Consider the following 19,004-nt stretch of genomic DNA (forward strand, 5'->3'; position numbering starts at 1 on the left):
GTTGATGTGCATACTCACTGTTCCTCTTCCTGCTGCATGCATGGAGTTCAGTCCACTGCAGTGGGGCACCGTCACGAGTCCCAGCCTGGGCATTTCCAATGACTCTGTGGTTAGTGCTTCAGGAAATTAACTTTAAGACTCACTGTGATATCACTAATCAGCAGTTTCCAACTGACACAGATTTATTTTTTTGTGAAACAGGCACTGCCTTTAGCAGAGAATAGGAATTTCCCTTGCTGTTTGTCTATGCAGATTTTTACACTGTAGGGAACAACTTGTGTGCCACTGTATGTGCTCCCCACTGCACATCACCTCCCTGTCCTGGTGCACAGTGCCATGATACAGTGATCCAACTCAGGATATTTTATGTTTCTATGATTCTGTGATGCCTGGTCTTCTGGTCTTTTGCAAAATACACTTAGGAGGTGCTTGTTTTCCCCTTCTCAATATCCAGTGTGAAAATGTTGGGCCCTAGAAATCTGCCTTGAAAACACTGCTGTCTTCACGGGAAGCATTTGGTCATTTCCCAGTTGAAATAAGTCATCTTGGACAGCACAAAGCACACTCAGCACTGTGTTTCCACAGTGGACATCCCAGCCATTCTTTGTGAGACCACCAGTATGAGGATAGTGGAAACCAGAATAGCTGTCCTTTCACCAGTGCTGTATTGGTGCTTCTAGTGGGGAGATGTGAATCACTTCCAGCATCCTAAAACTTCATGCAGTCTCCTTAACTCTTTTGCCTTGTGCTGCTAACTGTTTTTAACTTGAGCTAAATCCTGAGTTCCTGTAGCTTGGCAGTCTGCTCTTGAGAGTCAGCATCTTGTCCTGGGTGCTCATGAGGTGTATTCTGTAAGCATACAGAATGGCTGTGCTCAGGGCAGTGTTTCGTGCAGGCTGCCAGGTAGGAGGGACTGGAGTGGCTGAAAGTGCTGGCATGCAGGTGTCATGAGATCATACAGATTTTTATTCAGTGAATATGAAATACAGCATTAAAGACAGAAATCCTCAAATCCAGAAGCTGCGTAAACCTGTCTTGACACCATGTACCTTAATGTGGTTCCTTGTAGCATTGCCATTGCTGACAATACTGCATCTCCCCTTCTCCATGAGGATGAGCTGCAGCATTACTCACTCACGGGAGTCAGTTTGCCTTCTGTGATATGTGACAGTGATTGTGCAGGGGTTCTGGAGGCCATCTCATTTTTTTGAGGCAAAACTAACTGCAGTATGTGGTATTATTTGAGAACTGGTGTGTGGTTGTGCCAGCACAGAGGCATGACCAAGTACCAGTGCAGCCCATGCTCAGCAGTGGCACTGGATTTCATAGGATCATAAGAGGAGTCATAGAAAGACTTGGGTTAGAAGGGACCTTAAAGCTTATCTTGTTCCAATTCTCTGTCCTCCCTTGGCAGGGACATAGACCAGGTTGCTCCAAGCCCCATCCGACTTGGCCTTGAACAATTCCAGCAATGGGACAGTCACAGCTTCTCTGGATCTGATGATCTCTGAAGCGAGGTGAAGCCTGTGTTCTGTCAGGCCTTGTTCACCAGCCCAGTAGTGGTCCAGGCCAATGTTTATCAGACACTGCCTGAAAGGAATAGTTTTACTGAAGGTTTCCAGACAGTATTTTTAAGACATTTGGGATGATCAGTTTGAAGCTTCCTGGCAGGGGAGAGAGGAGTCCCCTAATGGGGTGTTGAGCCAGTGCTTACTGGCTCATGCCAGAGCTTTGCAGAGCCTGCAGGCATCTCTGCACCCCCCTGCTTGCACCAGCTGTGCCCGGGGGACAGATGCCAGCTCCTCTCCTGGGGGAGATCTGCTCATGGGCTTTTAGTTTTTTGGTTATCCCTGAATGGGGCCCCCTGGTGGTCTAGTGGTTAGGATGCAGCACTCTCACTGCCGCAGCCAGGGTTCGATTCCCAGTCAGGGGACTTGCCCGGGCAGATGGAGCTCGTCAGCCCTGTAAGGCCATCCATCTAAGAGAAGGTCACTCTAAACAAACCTACGTCCTGAGGACCTCGCTGCCACTGTCCAAGCTCACTCGGCCCCGGCAGTTGAACCTTAGGATTAAAGGGTGGGCTCAGTTCAGCGCACTCTGTGTCTCACCTAAAAAATCCACTGCGCAGGCTCGAAGGGTAAAGACCTTTCCCAAATCTTCGTTCGCGAAGACTGGCCATGATATCCCTGAATGGAGAAGGGAAGGTAACCCTACCTATCTAAAAAAAACAGGGCAAGATGGGCTTGCAGTTTTCCGGAGAGAACTTTGCTGGCAGGGAAGGGACAGGAGAGGAAAACTTCAGCAGAGATAGAAGGTGTCCTCAGTGAAACATCTCTCATGGAGGCTGCAGTGGTGACAGAAGTCAGCATGGGGGCTGAGAGGCTCATTGCAGCAGCACAGGCAAGCCCAGCTGAGTGTGACTACAGTGGTATGTCCCCTGGCTTGTCTTCAGGGAGATGTCTGGGTGATGGGGAGCACTGGCACTGCTGTTGCGTGGCCATCCCACTCTGAACTGAGCTGATGTTCTGTAACTCCTGATGTAACTCTTCTGACAGGGAACATTTGGGAGCAGGGAGGGCGTTTGCAGTGTTGTCTGTTGCTGAGACCCCGTGGCCATTGGAGGCCGGTGCTGTCTGGAGAGGCTGGCTCTGGCTGGCAATGATACAGGCTCTGGCTGGAGAGGCTGGCTCTGGTTGGAGGTGCAGGGTCACTAGTGCATGGCTGCTGCCTGCAAAGCCTTGATCTCTGACCTCCTGCAGATCAGTTTTGAAGCCTGATGGAAGCTGGAAGGGAAGACTCATGGTTTAGGATCTAGCTGAGGTGACAACCAAAGACAGTGTAGGTACAGGGTCCTCAGCCTGCTTTGAAGTGGACTTGGCGTGCTCTGGGCAGAGTGATTTATGTAGAGCAAGCTCTTGCATCACTTACAGGAAAACTGCTGAACCTCCAGCCTGGGCAGATGGCAGCAGAGCCAGTGTGGGTTTGTAGGAGCAGCCTTGTATCAGCTAAAGGCTTTGTCTGCTTTGCTCTGGCATGGGGAGTTTGCACTGTGTCAGCACCCGCATCCTTTCTGATCCTCTCTCAATAGCCCAAAGGCAGACTCACTGCCTGTAAGCACTGCCTTTGGGTCTGCCTATGCAGCTGTGCTAACCCTGCCCACAGCTTTGTATATGGATTTCCTGTGAGCATTAACTGATCCAAAAGAAAACCCCACACCCATACAATGATATCTGTGAGTCTCCCATCCCCAGTATCTGTTGGTTCCTTGATTAATACCCAAGTACTCTTAGTGTCCCGTGACCCTGTGGGTGCACTGAGAGGGCCTGATCTTAGGGACCTGCTCAGCAGGGAATCGGGGCAAGCATTATAAACTGGCAGTGAGCTCTGACTCTTACTGGTGCATCCTCTGAAGGGCTTGGCTGTGTCCAGAGTTGTTCTGCAGCATGTTCTGCAGTAGCTGTCATGCTCTTAGCCTTCACTGTGCTTTTATCAGGCTGCATGTTCCACTGCGATAACTTAATGAGCACTTGGGCTTTTTTATGCCATTGTTTAATGACCATGTGATGAGTCCTGCCTCACAGATTGCTGTGGTTTTTGCACACTGAAGGCTCGCTGACCTCAGAGAGCCCCTGTTCCTTGTAGCAGGGACCATCACTTTCATCTGAAAAAGTCTCTTGAGATAGATGGAAGGGCTGTGCACTGAAAAAATAACCTGTTTTTTGTAATCCTATAGGAGACTGGCATAGCCGAGGTTTTTTGCTGAGATACGCCGTTCGTGCCTGCAGTGCTTTCTGATGCTCACTGTGTTTCTGTGTTGAGGGTGTGCTCAGGGTGTTTCACATCCAAGTTTTTTACCACAGTTCTTAGGGATCTGGGAGAACTCCCCACATGGTGCTTTCCAAATCCAGTAGGTTTCCCTCATGTGAAACGGGTAGTTTATTTTCCTCTGAGCTGACACTCCTGCTTGCATAGAAGAGCTTTCTGGGAATACTTAGCTGCTGTTTCCATGCAACAAGGAATTTTTCTTCACTGGCATGCATTCACTGCGGATTTTCTGATGGGAAGTGCATGGATATAAACTTTCATTTGCATATTTCTCATCAACAGCTAAATTTCATTGCTGTCTAACTCCCTTTTTTTCTTTTTTTTTAACAGATCAACTGTGTGACTTTCCCCCACCCTGACGTAATGCCAGAGCAGCAGTTGCTGAAACCTTCAGAGTGGAGCTACTGTGATTATTTCTGGGTAAGTAGGCAGCCAGCCACGTGCCATATTGAAGCTCCAGAGCTTCCAAAAAAGTGGAACAAACAGCTTGATTTGTGGCACAAGGTAAAGGAGAATTTGGGCTGAGGTACAGTGTGTAAGGGCAGTACCAGGGAGACTGGCGATGCCAGTGAAGATCTTGTGGAAACCATCTGACCAGTCTGAGATGTGGGCGATCATCAGAGAAGTGTTCAGAAAGGCAAGCACATCTGTCAGGAGATGGATTGGGTCAGGAAACGGGGAGGATATAGGACAAGCCACACATCTCAAAATACCTCAGGCAGAAGGGTTGTGCATCAGGAAGGGGATGGAATCACAGAATCTCAGAATAGTTTGGATTGGTAGGGACTGTAAAGCTTGTCTAGTTCCAAACCTCTGCCATGGGCAGGGTCACCTTCCACTGGACCAGGTTGCTCCAAGCCCCATCCAACCTGGCCTTGGACACTTCCAGGGATGGGGCAGCCACAGCTTCTCTGGGCAACCTGTACCAGGACCTCACCACCCTTGCAGGGAAGAATTTCTTCCCGATATCTGATCTAACCCTGCCCTCTGTCAGTTTGAAGCTATTCTTCTTTGTCCTGTCACTCCAGGCCCTTGTCCAAAGTCTCTCTCCAGCTCTCTTAGGACCCCTTTGGGCACTGGAAGGAACTGTAATGTCTCCCTGGAGCCTTCTGTTCTCCAGGCTGAACACCCCAAACTCTCCCAGCCTGTCTCCATAGTAGAGGTTCTCCAGCCCTGTGACCGACTTAGTGGCCTCCTCCAGACTCGCTCCAACAGATCCATAGGTCCATAGGATAGCAAGGTGGCTGACAGGGAATATTATTTCAGTGTTTCCCAGAGCACAAGAGCTACGGATACACAAGGAAGCAGGGGATGTCCCTTCTAAAACAAGGAGATAGTTACAAACTGTATTTTAAATTCTGAAACTCCCTCCCATGGGATATTCTGGAGGTCAGATAAGAAATGAGGTTTTTAAAGGATGAGGTTTGTGAAGGACAGGCCTATTTGTAACTTAAGTTGAGTAGTTTTAAGACAGCCTGCAGCATGAGAAGTCTTCAGTGTCTGGTTCTGAGTGTGCCCTCTCATGCTCAGCTCTGCTTTCAGGTTCCTAAATCAGATTAAAATGATGCAATAGTCCTTGGAGTGTGGAGCTGATAGAAAAAGGCTTCTACTGGAAAACTTTTCTTCTACTGGAAAATATTTTTTTGGGGTGGCAAATAAACAAATATTACAAAAGAAGTCAACAATGAAGATTTTAGGAATTCCTTGTGTGTTAGTTATTGAAGCGTTTCCGTCTTAAAAAAAAAGTGTCAGTGTTGGATGCCCAGCAGCACGTCCTGTTGGGCTTCCCCAATGCTGGCGTGACGGCTGATATCAGGGACTTGCTACAGTATGCTGTCATACTTGCAAATGGTCACATTATCACAAAACTTCCTCGGTTTCTTCCAATCTCCTGATCCCAGTGAACCCTAAATCATTAATGGCATACAGACTGATTTTATGCACGTGTCTTACAGAAGTCCCTCTCTTTCTTGGTTGCCTTTATTAGGGCTCAGCCACTGCTTGGCTCTTTGGGTTGGTTAATCTCACTCTCAGTGAAACTCTACTTAAAGCTGCCTTTCTTCAGCAGACTTTTATCCTCCCATAACTCCACTCCCAGGACTTTCCTCTGCTTTGGCCTTGTCATCCATGGTATGCCCACAGCTCACCCTCCTTGTTCCATCAGCTCCACTCCTCCTGCTGTCTCAGCTGGCTGGTCACCAGTGGGGCGTCCTACCAGTCTCAAGCTTTGATTAGTGTGGCATTTTTCTCTAGGCAATTGTGCAGCACCTAAAGGATTGCAGCAAAACTGTAGTACTTAGGGAAATGTTCTCTGAGAATTTGTTTGTTGGGAAGGGGGTAGGAAATGAAATACTGAAATATGAACATAGGAGAGAGAAAAGAGGCAGCAGAGAGAAAACTCTGTTGGTCCTTGTAGCAACACTGAAGTCAGTGGAGCAAAGGGTCTACTGGGCTGTGTAGGAAACAAATGGTGAAGGATGGGGTGTATGATGGTAATCTATGGGACAAGTTGCTGGTTTACCCTGTTCTACAGCAGATCCATGCAGACTGGCTGTATTTTTCTGAGTACAAATCAGGGTCGAACTTGGCAGTCGTTAAAGGTCATTTAGGGCTGCGTTCTCCCTGGAAGGAGCAGCAGTGTCCCCCCTCTGCCCCAGCAGTTCCCCTGGGCTGGCTCCAAGATCCCTTCTTTCTGCAAGCTGAGCCCTCGGGGCTGACACTTGCCCAGTGACATTACCAGCTATGAAGGGTCATGGGCAGAAAGGACAGCAGTGCTGCTGCTTTGCCCCCCACATCATTTTATGCTAGCTAAAAATAACTGTGAACTTCCCTGTTTAATTAAAAAAAAAAAAAAAAAAAGGAAAGGAATAGGAGGAGGGGGAAAGAGAAAGTGTTGGGCTACTCCTTTCAGAGGGACTGAGGTGCTGTGGCCATCAGCTGGTCTCATAGGAGGGTTCCTCAGGCCCCACTGCTGGGCAGCTGCTGCTGGGAACCACGTCTTTCTGGGTTTAGTCCCCATAGCTTTTTGTTGAACCTCCTTTTATTTCTTTCAGGCAGATAAGAAGGACTCACAAGGGAACAATACGGTGTCGGGATTTGAAATTCTTCTTCAAAAGCAACTTAAAGGGAAACAAATGCAGAAAGAAATGGCAGAGTTTGTTCGAGAAAGGTAACTAGCACTTTGTTACCAATTATTTATGGCAGTTGTTTTTTCCTGATTTAGATATTCCTTCAGTACATTAATGATATCGCTTGAACTGCATAAAAGGTATGCTACCAATTCTTATTGAACATTTAATACTTCTTTAATGTCTATCCACACTCTCCAGCCTTCCCCAGCTCTCACTTGTCTCTCCTGCTCTGTCTGTCTCAGTTGTATTGCACACAGGCTGTCTGTTTAGAGGGAACCGAGGTTTTAAGCTGCAGCTTCAAGGAAAAAACATGAACATGGAAGAACCAGAGTGGTCATGATATTTAGAAGGGAAGTATTTTGTCTGAAAAATAGAGAAACAATTTGTTCACGTGGAGCATAGACACAGTTTCCTAGAGGAAGATGTAAAAAGACATCACCTGGGACTTAAGCTAGTTGCAGAATCACAGAATGGTTTGGGTTGGAAGGGACCTTCAAGATCATCTTGTTCCAGGCCCTCTGCTCCTCTGGACAGCCTGTGTCAGGGCCTCACCACCCTCACAGCCATGAATTTTTTTCTAACATCTAATCTAATCCTGCCCGCCCTTCTCCTGTCACTCCAGACCCTTGTCCAAAGACCCTCTCAAGATCTCTTGGAGCCCCTTTAGGCACTGGAAGGGGCTCTAAGGTGTTCCTGAAGCCTTCGCTTTTCCAGTCTGTCTCTCAGCCTGTCTCCAGAGCAGAGGTGCTCCAGCCCTGTGATCAACTTAGTGGCCTCCTCTGGACTCACTAAAACAGATCCACTTAGATTGAACCCACAATCATAAAGACAGATGTTGCTACCAGAAGATGCTGGAGTGCTGTTAATGGGCTGTTGCTCTGCTGACATGGGAATTGCACTGAACACCAAACAAGCATAGATGCTCAGTTCAAAGACGTACAGCAGGTGATGTGACATCATTACTCATAAATATAGTCACTGTTATTTGAAATGGTTTGTCATTTGTTCAAGCCAGTGTAAGTCATCTTGAGAATGACTTTTCAAAACCTGAGAACACTCCATAGGGAACAAACAGTGTTTGCTCTCTGGAGGAGGGCATTGACGCTGATGGATGTTCTCTCCTGGAGGCAGTTGCACCAGTTGAAGGAGCTGCTGTCCTCTGTTATTGTCTCTCTGTTGACACTTGGTGCTGAGTTGGTGTTGCCTTCCCACTCTGCTGCTGCAGACATGGTGTGAGAGTGCTGATGAGAATAAACACTGGTGCAAGAACAGAACTAGGCCACAAAACAGGCCCCTCTGTTGGCGTTTGGTGTGCAGTTCGATTGGGAAGAACTTGCACATAGTTGCTTCATTTGTGGTTTGTTTTCTTTCTCCCTCATGTCTTTTTTTTCATACTAGGGATATGGCAGCAGTGGGAAAATGGAAAGTAGCACAGGCAATAAAGGTGGTCACATACACGGCTGAGCATTCATGTGTGGTTTCTGCAGCCTTTGACGTAAGACAGTCCGAAAGACAGTTACCTCTGTAATCCATGAGAAAGTGTGACCAGAGGTAGAAGAAAGAACTACCTGGCACATTAAAAATACAATTGAGAAATAGGCTTGCTAAGGGAGAAGATGAGAAGGCAAGCAGAATTATGATAGCTGCAGCCAGGGAAAATAGGGGGAAAGCTGCTCCAGAGAAAGTAATATATAATGAAATTTGACAGAAATAAAAGCAAAGCGCATTCAAGAGGAAGGAAAGTTGGTGTAAAGTTAGAGAGAGCAAGGAGAGCAGCTCTGACTCTGGGGAGGGGCATGTCTGTGTCCTTGACAGACATGTTAGAGAGGAGAGACAGAAAAGATTCACTATGTGCTGGAAACAAAGAAGGTTTGGAATTGAGTGTGAAGAGGGTCTAGATGGGAGTTATAGAAAGATGAATATATTTTTCATCTGTTTGAAACAAAGGATCAGGATTGTTCTGTGTGGAAAAGGAGGAGGAGGATGCTGTTGAGCTGGAGTGGTTAGTCATGGAAATAGAGCTCAGGCCATCTGTATCTCCAGCTAAGAGGGCAGAACTATTGATAAGATTTTCATGATGACCACCAGGTGCCTTGGGGAATACAAGACCCACATTTAAACTAGGGGTTTTCCTGACCAGAAAAATTCTCTTCATCTGTACAATCAACCTGCTGGAGATGAGATTCAGCCAGCTAATAAAAACAGCCCTTCAATGGGAAGCTGGAATACGACTTGATAACCAGATTTCTTCATCAAATATACAACAAGAGGCAAGCTAACTGAAATTTAGTTTATCAAATAGATGCTTTACAGGAGCTTCTTGTAAATAGCAATCATAGACTGAGCAATTATATGTTCATTCAGTTCTTGTTGACAAAGTTAGGGTTATAATACAGACTTTGAATTTTAATGACAGACCACAAGAAAGAGAGGAAAGTAATTAATAAATTGACTGAACTAAAAGATCAAGAGTGTGGGTATAAAAGAAGGAAAGAATTACTTAAATCTAAAGTGAAAATAAGGTCCAGTATTTGCATGCAAGGAAGCACTCCAAAACAGCGAAGAAAATCTGCAGACTGCCCTGAGAAGCAACAGTCTCTCCAAGTATAAGAAGTAGTGGTTTTATTAGCAAAGAATCACTGTCTTAGGCTTTTGGCCACTCAGTTTTAATTATGCTGTGCTATGTTTAGAAAATGCAAAATAAATAGCAGATTATTTAGCTTCTGCCATGTTCAGCAGATACTTGTATACATCTTTCACTGTTTGTCTGCAATAATTTGTGGAATACTTCTGCAGGCTATGCACTACAGGAAAAGTAATTATGCTTCTGTTGTCTGAAAATTTCATTGTTCCCTTCTAATCTGGAGAAATAGTGTAAAAAGACTCATCATCACAGTCTTCCCACAGTGGCAGTTGTGTAGCTGTCTGTCATATATCCTCTACCACCTTTTCTCCCTGTTCCCCCTGTTGTCTTAATTTATTTAGTTTCTTCTTGCATGGCAGTCACATCAGATCATCTTTGCCTCCCTTTGTAGTTCTCTCATTTTTCTTTATCCATTATAACATGGCATGACTGAAATTGTTTGAGTGGGGGAAAACAAAGCACTTTATTTTAAAAAAAAGCATAAGAGAACAGAAAATAAACATCCAAATAGCAACTAGAACTAATAAAGTAAGAACAGTATGGGTCAAAATGCATTTATAACCTGTAACGATTCTGACTATACAGGGAGTGCAATTCTGAAGGTTTTCAAACAAGTTAGTGGAAACAAGAACTTGGAGCTTTTTTGGTGGGAAGGTGGGATAACTGCCAAACAGCCACATGAGTTTCTGGAGGTGGGCTCACAGGACTCAGGAGTCATGGCATGTTGGTGTTTCACAGTCACCACAATCCAGAGTTTGCAGAATATTTATATTGGGCAGGGCCAAGAGGAAGATTTTTTTTCCCTCTTTGAGGTTTATCATGGTTTTTAGCCTCTTCTGGCCACAGATGGTGACAGGACTCCAGGCTGGGGTAGAATAATTTATGTCTTATAATTGGGGCTCTTAAGCAATAGACAATTCACCTTTTTATTGTTATTTTTTATTGTTATTTCTCCTTGCCAGGCAGTCTACCCTTGTAGTAGTGCCATCCACTTGCAGTACAAGTAACACTTGAAATCCCTAGAAAAACTTGAAGCCTGGGCCAAGGCCGGGACCAGTGAGGAGCATATTTAGAGTGTGTCAGGTGAAATGTGTCTGGATAAAGCTCTTTCCATAGGTCCTAACCCACTGTAGCCTTGGGTAGTAGACAGTTTGTTGGTCTTGTTAGAGCAGGCATGGGGAGCTGGTTGGTTTTGTCCTCATGGGAGGGGGAAGAAGAGGACCCCCAGCTCCTGAGTAAGGTCTGTAGTTGTACTGTGCCATACCAAGCTCAGTATCATCTTGGGCCTCAGCCAGCTGCGTCCCCCAGAGTGCCTGCCCAGTCAGCTGCTTTGCTGTGGAGCTGGAAGCTGCAGGACACATACCTGCTCCCTCTCCTGAACATCTGTGAGCATAACAACAGAGTGGCACTTTCACTCCCACACCATCCACCAGAATATTTCAGCAGCCCACAATATCAGATCCCTCTTAGGTATCTCGGGGGACCCCTTTTATCTCAAATGTGCTCCGCAAAAGAGCACTTGCTCAACTAGTTACTGCAAACAGACATGCCAAAAATATCTCACTGGACAGAAATGAATTTCAAGCCAGGTTTTGCCCCTGTTTGTACATAATTGGCATATAATCAGGAGTTGTTCCACCTAGGGGCCACACAGCTCTCTCAAAATGCTATATTGAACAAGCTGGGTCAAAAACCAGTGAACAGACAAATGTTTGCTTTGCCTGGGAGCATGTGTGCCTTGCAACTGTTTCACTGTAAGAAGAACTCAGAGGAGATGAACATGGTTTCAGACACGATGCACATCATCTCTGGACCAGCAGCTACTCTTTTCACCCTGCTGGGCCATCAGCATATACCCTTGTCCCCGCACTCCACAGCTGCACTCATTCTCTCTGCAGCCACTCCCACAGTGGCTGTGTGTCAATACCTTTCCTCTTCTGCACCCTTGCCACTGGCGAGCTCACGTCCTGTTCCTGGTGTGGTGCCTCTGAGTGAGTGGAGACAAGGACAGGGCAGTGAGTGGAATGGATGAGGGGAAGGGGCTGTACCACCACGTGCTGATGACAGAAGACCCTGCCACATCTTCTCCAGCTTTGTCACCTGTAACAGAGCAAGGAAGCATTTTGTGTCCCTAAGAAAGGCACGATCCAGCACCCCAAACCTCTTTTGGATTTTTCCTGGATCACTGCATTCCTTCATCTTTTCTTCAAGGATGTGCAGCCTCACGTTTCACAGCAGACTGAACCACATGCTTCTGGTTCTGCAGACAGTCCATGTTCCACAGCAGAAACACTCTGTCCTTGTTATTTGCTCTCCAGAACTGTAGCTGCTTATTCTAATTTTATCGCATATGCTGTCCTGCATATAGCCCTGCTCTTGCCACTGCATTTTAGCATATGGAGGAGAGAAGACAGATGCCAAGCCCTGGAGACTGAAAGAAAAATTCCTATGGCAAAATCTGTTAAAATGCAGAGAATTTCTTCAAATTATGTGTGTGGGTTTCTGCCTTAAAGCTTACTTGCTTCTGTCTTTTTATTTTCTCTCTGTGTGTATGTGAGTGTAGGATAAAGATTGAGGAGGAATATGCTAAGAACCTGTCCAAACTGTCTCAGAATTCCTTGGCTGCTCAGGAAGAAGGGTAAGTGTGTCTCTGTGACTTTCACAGATGAATTTTAACATAAAAGGCATTTCTCCCACGCAGGTACATATAATTTCCCCCAGCTCTCTCACCGAGTAGAGGTTTATTTAGATTAGCACCCCGGATGTGTTGGGGAAGGTGGAATTGCTTCAGAATTGGTTTTATTATTTCAAGTTGTTAATGATAAATTTTTTAGGAGTATATGTATGAAACATTGCATTTCCAATCGTATTTATGCTGTCCTTGTTGTAGCCAGGACTAGGTCCTTTCAGGATTGGCATGTGTACATGCTAAATTACTTAGAAAATGGAAGAATATGTAGAATACATATACTGCTGAGAGTAGATCTGTAAGGTCAGTGCCAGTACAATCAAGCAGCACAGACAGAGGAAGGACAGAAAGTCTCTTCTCATTGGAGGTCTGACCCTTCAAGAAAAGCAGCAGATTGTCCCTTATTTACAACATTTTCACACTTTGGAAGTTCTTAAGAAGGTATTAGGCAATGCAATTCAGCCTAGATTGCAGTTCTCAGTAATAATGAAAAGACACTTCTGAAGGATCAGAGACTGTTAGCTCTATCTGTTCCAACACAAACCCTGTAAGCACTGAAAGCCAAGGCTGGAAATTACTGTCCTCACCATAGCTTTGACACAGTGTGTTTCTGCTGGCACTGAAGCTCCACAAGGTATTTGCTCAGCTTCCAGGATACAAGGACAGAAATTGCTAAAGGCTAACTAGACTGTTACTGCTCTAAGCACCTACAGTGACAATGGTTTCTGTCCTTCTTTCCCCTTAGGGGTGGATGCTCACTTGATCCGAGCAAAGCTAAAACCACTTTCTTTCACATCTTCCTCTTACTTTCTCCTAGCACTAATAGGAGAAGAAGGGAATGCCTGAAAAAATTAAGGGGAAGGAAACTAGGTGAGAACAGATGAAAAGAGAGCAAATGAGGACCAAATCATAAGAAATGTTGAAGTAGGGAATTGGAGAGGACACTGTGCAGAGTGCAGGGTGCTGAGAGCACTGTCCAGTCGTGCTCTGCCTGGAGGGGTTGTAAGGTGATAGAATGGAAGGAGGTTGTGCTGAAATTTCTCCTCCTGGCCAAACTGGCTAGGACCAGGAAGAGGCTAGTGAGAAGATTGTGGGAATTGATGAGGCCCAGGAAATGGAAAAGTTCCACTTAAAAAATTGAGGGAGGGAGGATTTGAAGGAGCCAAAAGTGAGACTGCAGCCTTGTATACTCAGTAAACATTCACCAAAGTCTTCTCATTCACAAGAAGGTATGAGTCGGGGGACCCCATGCGCTGCTCTGTGCAAGCAGCAGTTACCACTGCTGGTTTCACACTTCACTGAGCATTTTCCAGCTTTTCTGTGCAGCAGTCTGTGGAATTGACACAAAGTATGGGCTGTCCCTCCAGGGTCCTCTGCCCTCCTCTGATGATAAGCAGACTCTCCATCATGTATGTGATGGGTGACAAGATGGGACCCATTGGTGGTACTGGAATGGTTCTGTCTGGGTTGCTGTGAGCACAGTGCACAGGAGGTGATACAATCCATGGTCATTGAAGTCACTGGAGCTGGACAGGAGATGTAGAAGACACTCATCAGGCTGAAATACCACCTTTTCTTAAATAGATCAGATAAAATGGTTATTGTCAGTGATAACTGGGCAGTGGGAGGAGATCTCAGGGTGGGTCTAGGGGAAATGTTGGGAGCACTTCTGTAGGTGAATCTAAGTTGTTTAGCTAATGAACACCATACTTGAGAACTCAACTCCTTGGAGCAATTTCAGAGATGACAGACCATTATTTTGAAATTGCACATGACAGGCAGTTTTTCAGGCTATCAAGAAGGGTCAGATATCATTGTTGTTTAAAGGGGTGTGGGGAGGAGATAAAAGGAGCCAGGAATTGTAGATCACTCAGCTTTATTTAACCTTTGCAAAGTGGTAGAATAAACCGTCAAACTTCCTAGAAGCACTTACTGGAAAACTAAGGTGATGAGCAGTTGTTGTAGATGCATACAGAACAATGCCAAACCAACCTAAATTCCTTCAGTGATGGAATAAAAGAGTAACTCAAGCATCACAGCCCTTAATTTAGTGTAAATTTTTGCAGTGGGAGATTCTTGTAGGCAGACGAGAAATGGTGGCCTAAATAAAGCCTAGTAAAAAAACCTAGGTAAGAAATATCCACTATTTACAAAAAGTAAAGTAGAGAAAGTAGCTATGGGCTGAGATCAAATAAGGTTTGTCCCAAGTCTAGGGGTTTTTTTCAATGTTTTTGTTAATGAATGGCCTATGGTGGAATAAATAATGGCTTGACTGTAATCAGAGATGAGACAAAGCTAGGAGGGTTAGTATGTATAGTTCGAAGAAAAGATTGCAACTCAGAATTATTTTGTTAAACTGGAGTAAATAACTGGAAAAAAAAATAATGCATTTTAATGAGGATAAAGCACCAGGTTTTATACTTTCACAGGATGTGAAAGATACAGTTACATAACAGTCTGTGGGAGAAGGGTCTGGCTATAGTGAATCACAAGCTTATTCATCAACAACTTCATGCTGTTGTCTAAAAAAAGCAATCATATTGAGATATGTAGAAGAAAGAGTGTCTGATACAAAATAACCTGTTACCAGTTTAGCAACCGGAAGACCTGTACTGGAAGACAGCGTAGTTTTGGTAATGATGCTTTAAGAGGAGTCTAGGCTGTTGTAGAGGGTTTGAAGGAGTGTACCTCAAATGCCATCATCTCGGAAATAATCTGTCCAAAAGAAAAAGACAATTCAGAATTTTTCAAATACTGAAAAGCTTTTCTGAGGAGGAGTAGAATAATCTGTTCATCAAAAGTAGGGTGTAAAGTAGAAGAGGCAATGGACAAACGGCATTGGTGAAAACTTTGTTATGGTAAGGATAAGATACTGAAGGATCTTGCTTGTGGAGGCTGTGGCATCTGTGTAACTGGAGATCGTTATGAACAGTGTTTTCAAAAATCTGCTACATACAATGCCAATACAGTTCTGCCTTGGTCACAAGGGTTGGTTGTCTTCTCAGGTTTCTGTTATCCCTTTTCCATGATTTTGCTCAGCAAGACATAGTACAAAGCGTTGTGTCAGATCTGTCTGACAGATCTCATGGGAAGGATGGGTAAGAGACAGGGCATTGATTGCTGTCCCTCTGTTCTTCCAGCACACTGGGAGAGGCTTGGGCTCAGCTCAAGAAGAGTCTAGCTGATGAAGCAGAAGTTCATCTCAAATTTTCTTCTAAGGTAAGTAATTCTTTCTTTTCCAAAGATTTTTGCCCTGAATTGATATGGATCTCCCTTCAGTATATGTAGTGGGGGAAATACATTTGCATATGCATACACCATGCATATGGTACAAATTTAGAAGAATTAATAAGTTGGCGAACAATCTTACTGAAACTCTGTCTATTATTGCTCCCCAAATCAGTGTATTTAATCTATCTGATGAGAAAATTAAAACACATCTGACCTTAATTTTTCATAAAAAAAGGAGAAAAACTGATTCTAAAGGTTGTTCACCGGAGCTCTAAGTTCTCTAAGAGAACCAGAACTCTGACTTCTTTGTATCGTTAGCCTTTCTGAAAAGCACACTGGGAATGTCATGTTATTTTTGGGTTTTCTCTCAAGTGATGCCCAAGGAGATTTCTTTTACAAATTATGGTATTTATCTGGGTTTTTTCCATCACATGTGACACGCTCTTGAATCCTGTTACATTATGTTAACCTCTGTGGGTGGTCAAGTTCAATACAGTGGCAGATATCTCAGCACAACAGCCATGTTCTGGAGGAAAATTATAGCTCTGCACTGTTCATAAGTGATTCTACAGAGGTTACTCAGGCAACTAGCTGCTGCCTTGGTAACCTGCTGCTGTGCCTCAAACTTCGACATCAGGGCTGTAATTAGTGAAATACTTTTTGCTCCCCATTGTCCTTCTGTATTGTTTTCCAAGAGGAAGAAATGCACCCTGGTGTGGTGTTTACATGTGGGCAGACCATGTAGAGGAGCTGTTTCATTATTTTACTTTTGTTTAAGCCTTGCACAGAAATTCCAATAGCATCCTCTAAACCCTCCCCACCGTTTGTGTGCAAAAAACATGTGGATGTGGCACGTGGTTTAGTGTTGGACCTGGCAGTGCTGGGTTAATGGTTGGTCTTGATGATCTTGGAGGTTTTGTCCAACCTTAGCAATCCTATCATTCTATATTCCCATACCTGTTTGGGAGTTCCTAGCTTTGGCTTCCTTTTATTAACATAATATGTTTTTAAACATATTGATTTTTGGTCTTACTTTCAGAGGAGCTATTCTTAGAAGTAGTAATTCTGTTTCACATTGATAGTTGACCAAACCCAGTCAGTGCTGGCACAAGCAGGCAGTGCAATGCAGAGCACACCGAGAGTATTCAGGCACAAACACCAGCCTTGAAGACACTGAACAGCCTCTGTGACAGTCCTTCATACCACTGCTACATGGAGAGTCAGGAACAGAGCAGAGAAGGTGACAGCACTCTCACAGTACTTGGAACATAAAATATTATTGCACTACTGCTGCCTGTACAGCCTGGCATGCCAGCTATAAATACAGCCACACGAGGAGACCTTCAAGAAGGCTGTCATGGCAATGACCGCTTCAGGTCTTTATTTTTTTGCCTGGGGCCATGCTGATGATACTGTCAGAAAAACCTTGTCCAGAATTTTCTAGTCCAGCACTCCCAGTCAGAGCAGGACTATCACCCACAGTGGATCAAGTCAGCTACATCTCTGTCTACCTCAGATTTGAGTATCTCTAAGGACAGAGATTTCATAATCTCTCTGGTCAGCGTTCTCCAGTGCCCAGCCACCATTCTGGTGATGTTTTTTGGTTTTTTTTAAATTGTATTCTTCCTGCACATCCCAAAGCTCAATTTTCTGTTGTGACTTTGCCTGGCCCTATGAAGAAGAATTTGGCTCAGTAACCCTTGTATCTGACCTTCAGGTAGCTGTAGACCATATTAGATCACCAAGGTGCCAGTCTTCATCTGCCTAAACAGACTCCACTTGTTTAACCTTTCTAGAATGTGTGCTGTAATGTCTTGGCTGACTTTGTAGCCTCCGTCCAATAAAAGACTGTACTGAACTGTGACAGGAGATGAAATGTCTGAATCCCTCCAGAGCACGTTTTCTAGCTGTCAAAACTGTGTATCAGAAGGCCAAAGAGGAACATGATGCAAACTCTATCAGAGCTGGGTATTACTGGCTGTCAAGATAAGTCATGTGTCTGGTCTTGATGCAGTTCATTCCAGTGGTTTCTTGCCACTACTTAAAAAGCTTCAACTAAATAATCAGGCTTTTCTTTAGGCTCCCTTATACTTGACAGAAATAAATAAAATGTGGCCTTCTTGGATCTCACTTCACCATACGAGAAATGCAGGTGTGGCACTGCTGCCCATGGACTTGCCTCACTGCAGCCAGGGTTAGTGGCTTTAGTTCAGGTACATTGGGTTTTTTAAAGCAAGTTATATCAGTTAGGCCAGAATCGAAGCACCTAAAGCAGTGCTCTGGATATTGCCTGTTGTTTGATGTTCTGTGTAAAAATCTGTTGGAGAGGGGGCAAGACAAAATTTCTGTCCTTTTGCTCCCTTCAGTTAATATTCCCTTAACAGAGGTCTCCTAAAAAGGGATGAGTTTTGTAGTAGCTTAATTCAGAGCACTCTTGGGGAAGAGGAGTGTTACTGTCTGTCATTGCCTTTAGCTGCAGAGTGTGTATTGTTTCCTCTTTGTCTTGGGCTCTGCTCATCAGAAGGAAATGGCCTCAAGTTGTACCAGGGGAGGTTAAGATTAGATATTAGGGAAAAAAAAATTCACAGAAAGGGTTTTAAAGCATTGCAACAGGCTGCCCAGGGCAGTGGTGGAGTCACTGTCCCTGGAAGTTTTCAAAAATCATGTGGATATGGCACTTGAGGATATGGTTTAGGGGTGAACATGGTGGTTCATAGTTGGACTTGATGATCTTGAAGGTATTTTCCAACCTTAACAATTCTGTGATTCTGTGAAGAGCCAGGACTTACTGCCCAGCTCCTCATTACTCCCATTTCTTCCTTTATTTTCATTACCAGCTTCAAAGTGAGGTAGAGAAACCCCTGCTCAACTTCAGAGAGAACTTTAAGAAAGACATGAAGAAGTGTGATCACCACATTGCAGACTTACGGAAGCACCTGTCCAGCCGCTACACAGCAGTTGAAAAGGTGGGAGCAGGGAACAAACTGGAGGGTTTCTGAGATACTGCTGGTTTGGGCAGAAAAGCAGCTGCCCATGAAAAGTTTCTGTTCTGCCGCAAAGAACCACAGCTGTTCCTGCTGTTAGCTGTGCTTTGCTGGGCCCCAGACGTAGTTCACTGCTTAGCTGAGATCTGGGAAATGGGGGGCTACAGCAGGGCTACCATCTTACTGCTGAACTGGCTTTTTGTTTCATCCTCCCCTTTCCAATTTGGGACGATATATTTCTAATACATTTGATGCAAATACTTCTTGTTTGTGTACATCTGGAAGTCACATCTATTGCCCTCGAAATTTAAAATACCTTGCCTTAGAATGGCAGCAGAGTCAGGCAAAATGCTCACCTGGCTCGACATCCTCTCATGCAGTGGCTAAAAGCAGATGACTGGTGAAGGCAGCTCGAACCCTGCCCAGCAAATCACAAATCCTTCACAGGAAACATCCTCACCCGGAAAATCCAAACAGCAGCAGCACACAGTAATAGGCTG

At 44.8% G+C, this 19,004-nt stretch overlaps 1 protein-coding gene across 2 annotated transcripts in view; it reads left to right on the forward strand.

Annotated features, from left to right (window-relative positions):
• The window catches only part of GAS7 (growth arrest specific 7), a 99,973-nt gene that overhangs the window by 71,433 nt on the left and 9,536 nt on the right, over positions 1-19,004 (forward strand). For both annotated transcript variants that reach the window (XM_017835973.1, XM_017835974.1), the window contains 5 exons: positions 4,156-4,245; positions 6,879-6,994; positions 12,164-12,238; positions 15,430-15,508; positions 18,358-18,486. In XM_017835973.1, coding sequence (XP_017691462.1) covers positions 4,156-4,245; positions 6,879-6,994; positions 12,164-12,238; positions 15,430-15,508; positions 18,358-18,486 — 489 coding nt within the window. The remainder of the gene's footprint in view (positions 1-4,155; positions 4,246-6,878; positions 6,995-12,163; positions 12,239-15,429; positions 15,509-18,357; positions 18,487-19,004) is intronic.

This window comes from Lepidothrix coronata, unplaced genomic scaffold, assembly GCF_001604755.1.
Source record: "Lepidothrix coronata isolate B3197 unplaced genomic scaffold, Lepidothrix_coronata-1.0 Scaffold267, whole genome shotgun sequence".
Taxonomy (NCBI): Eukaryota; Metazoa; Chordata; class Aves; order Passeriformes; family Pipridae; genus Lepidothrix; species Lepidothrix coronata.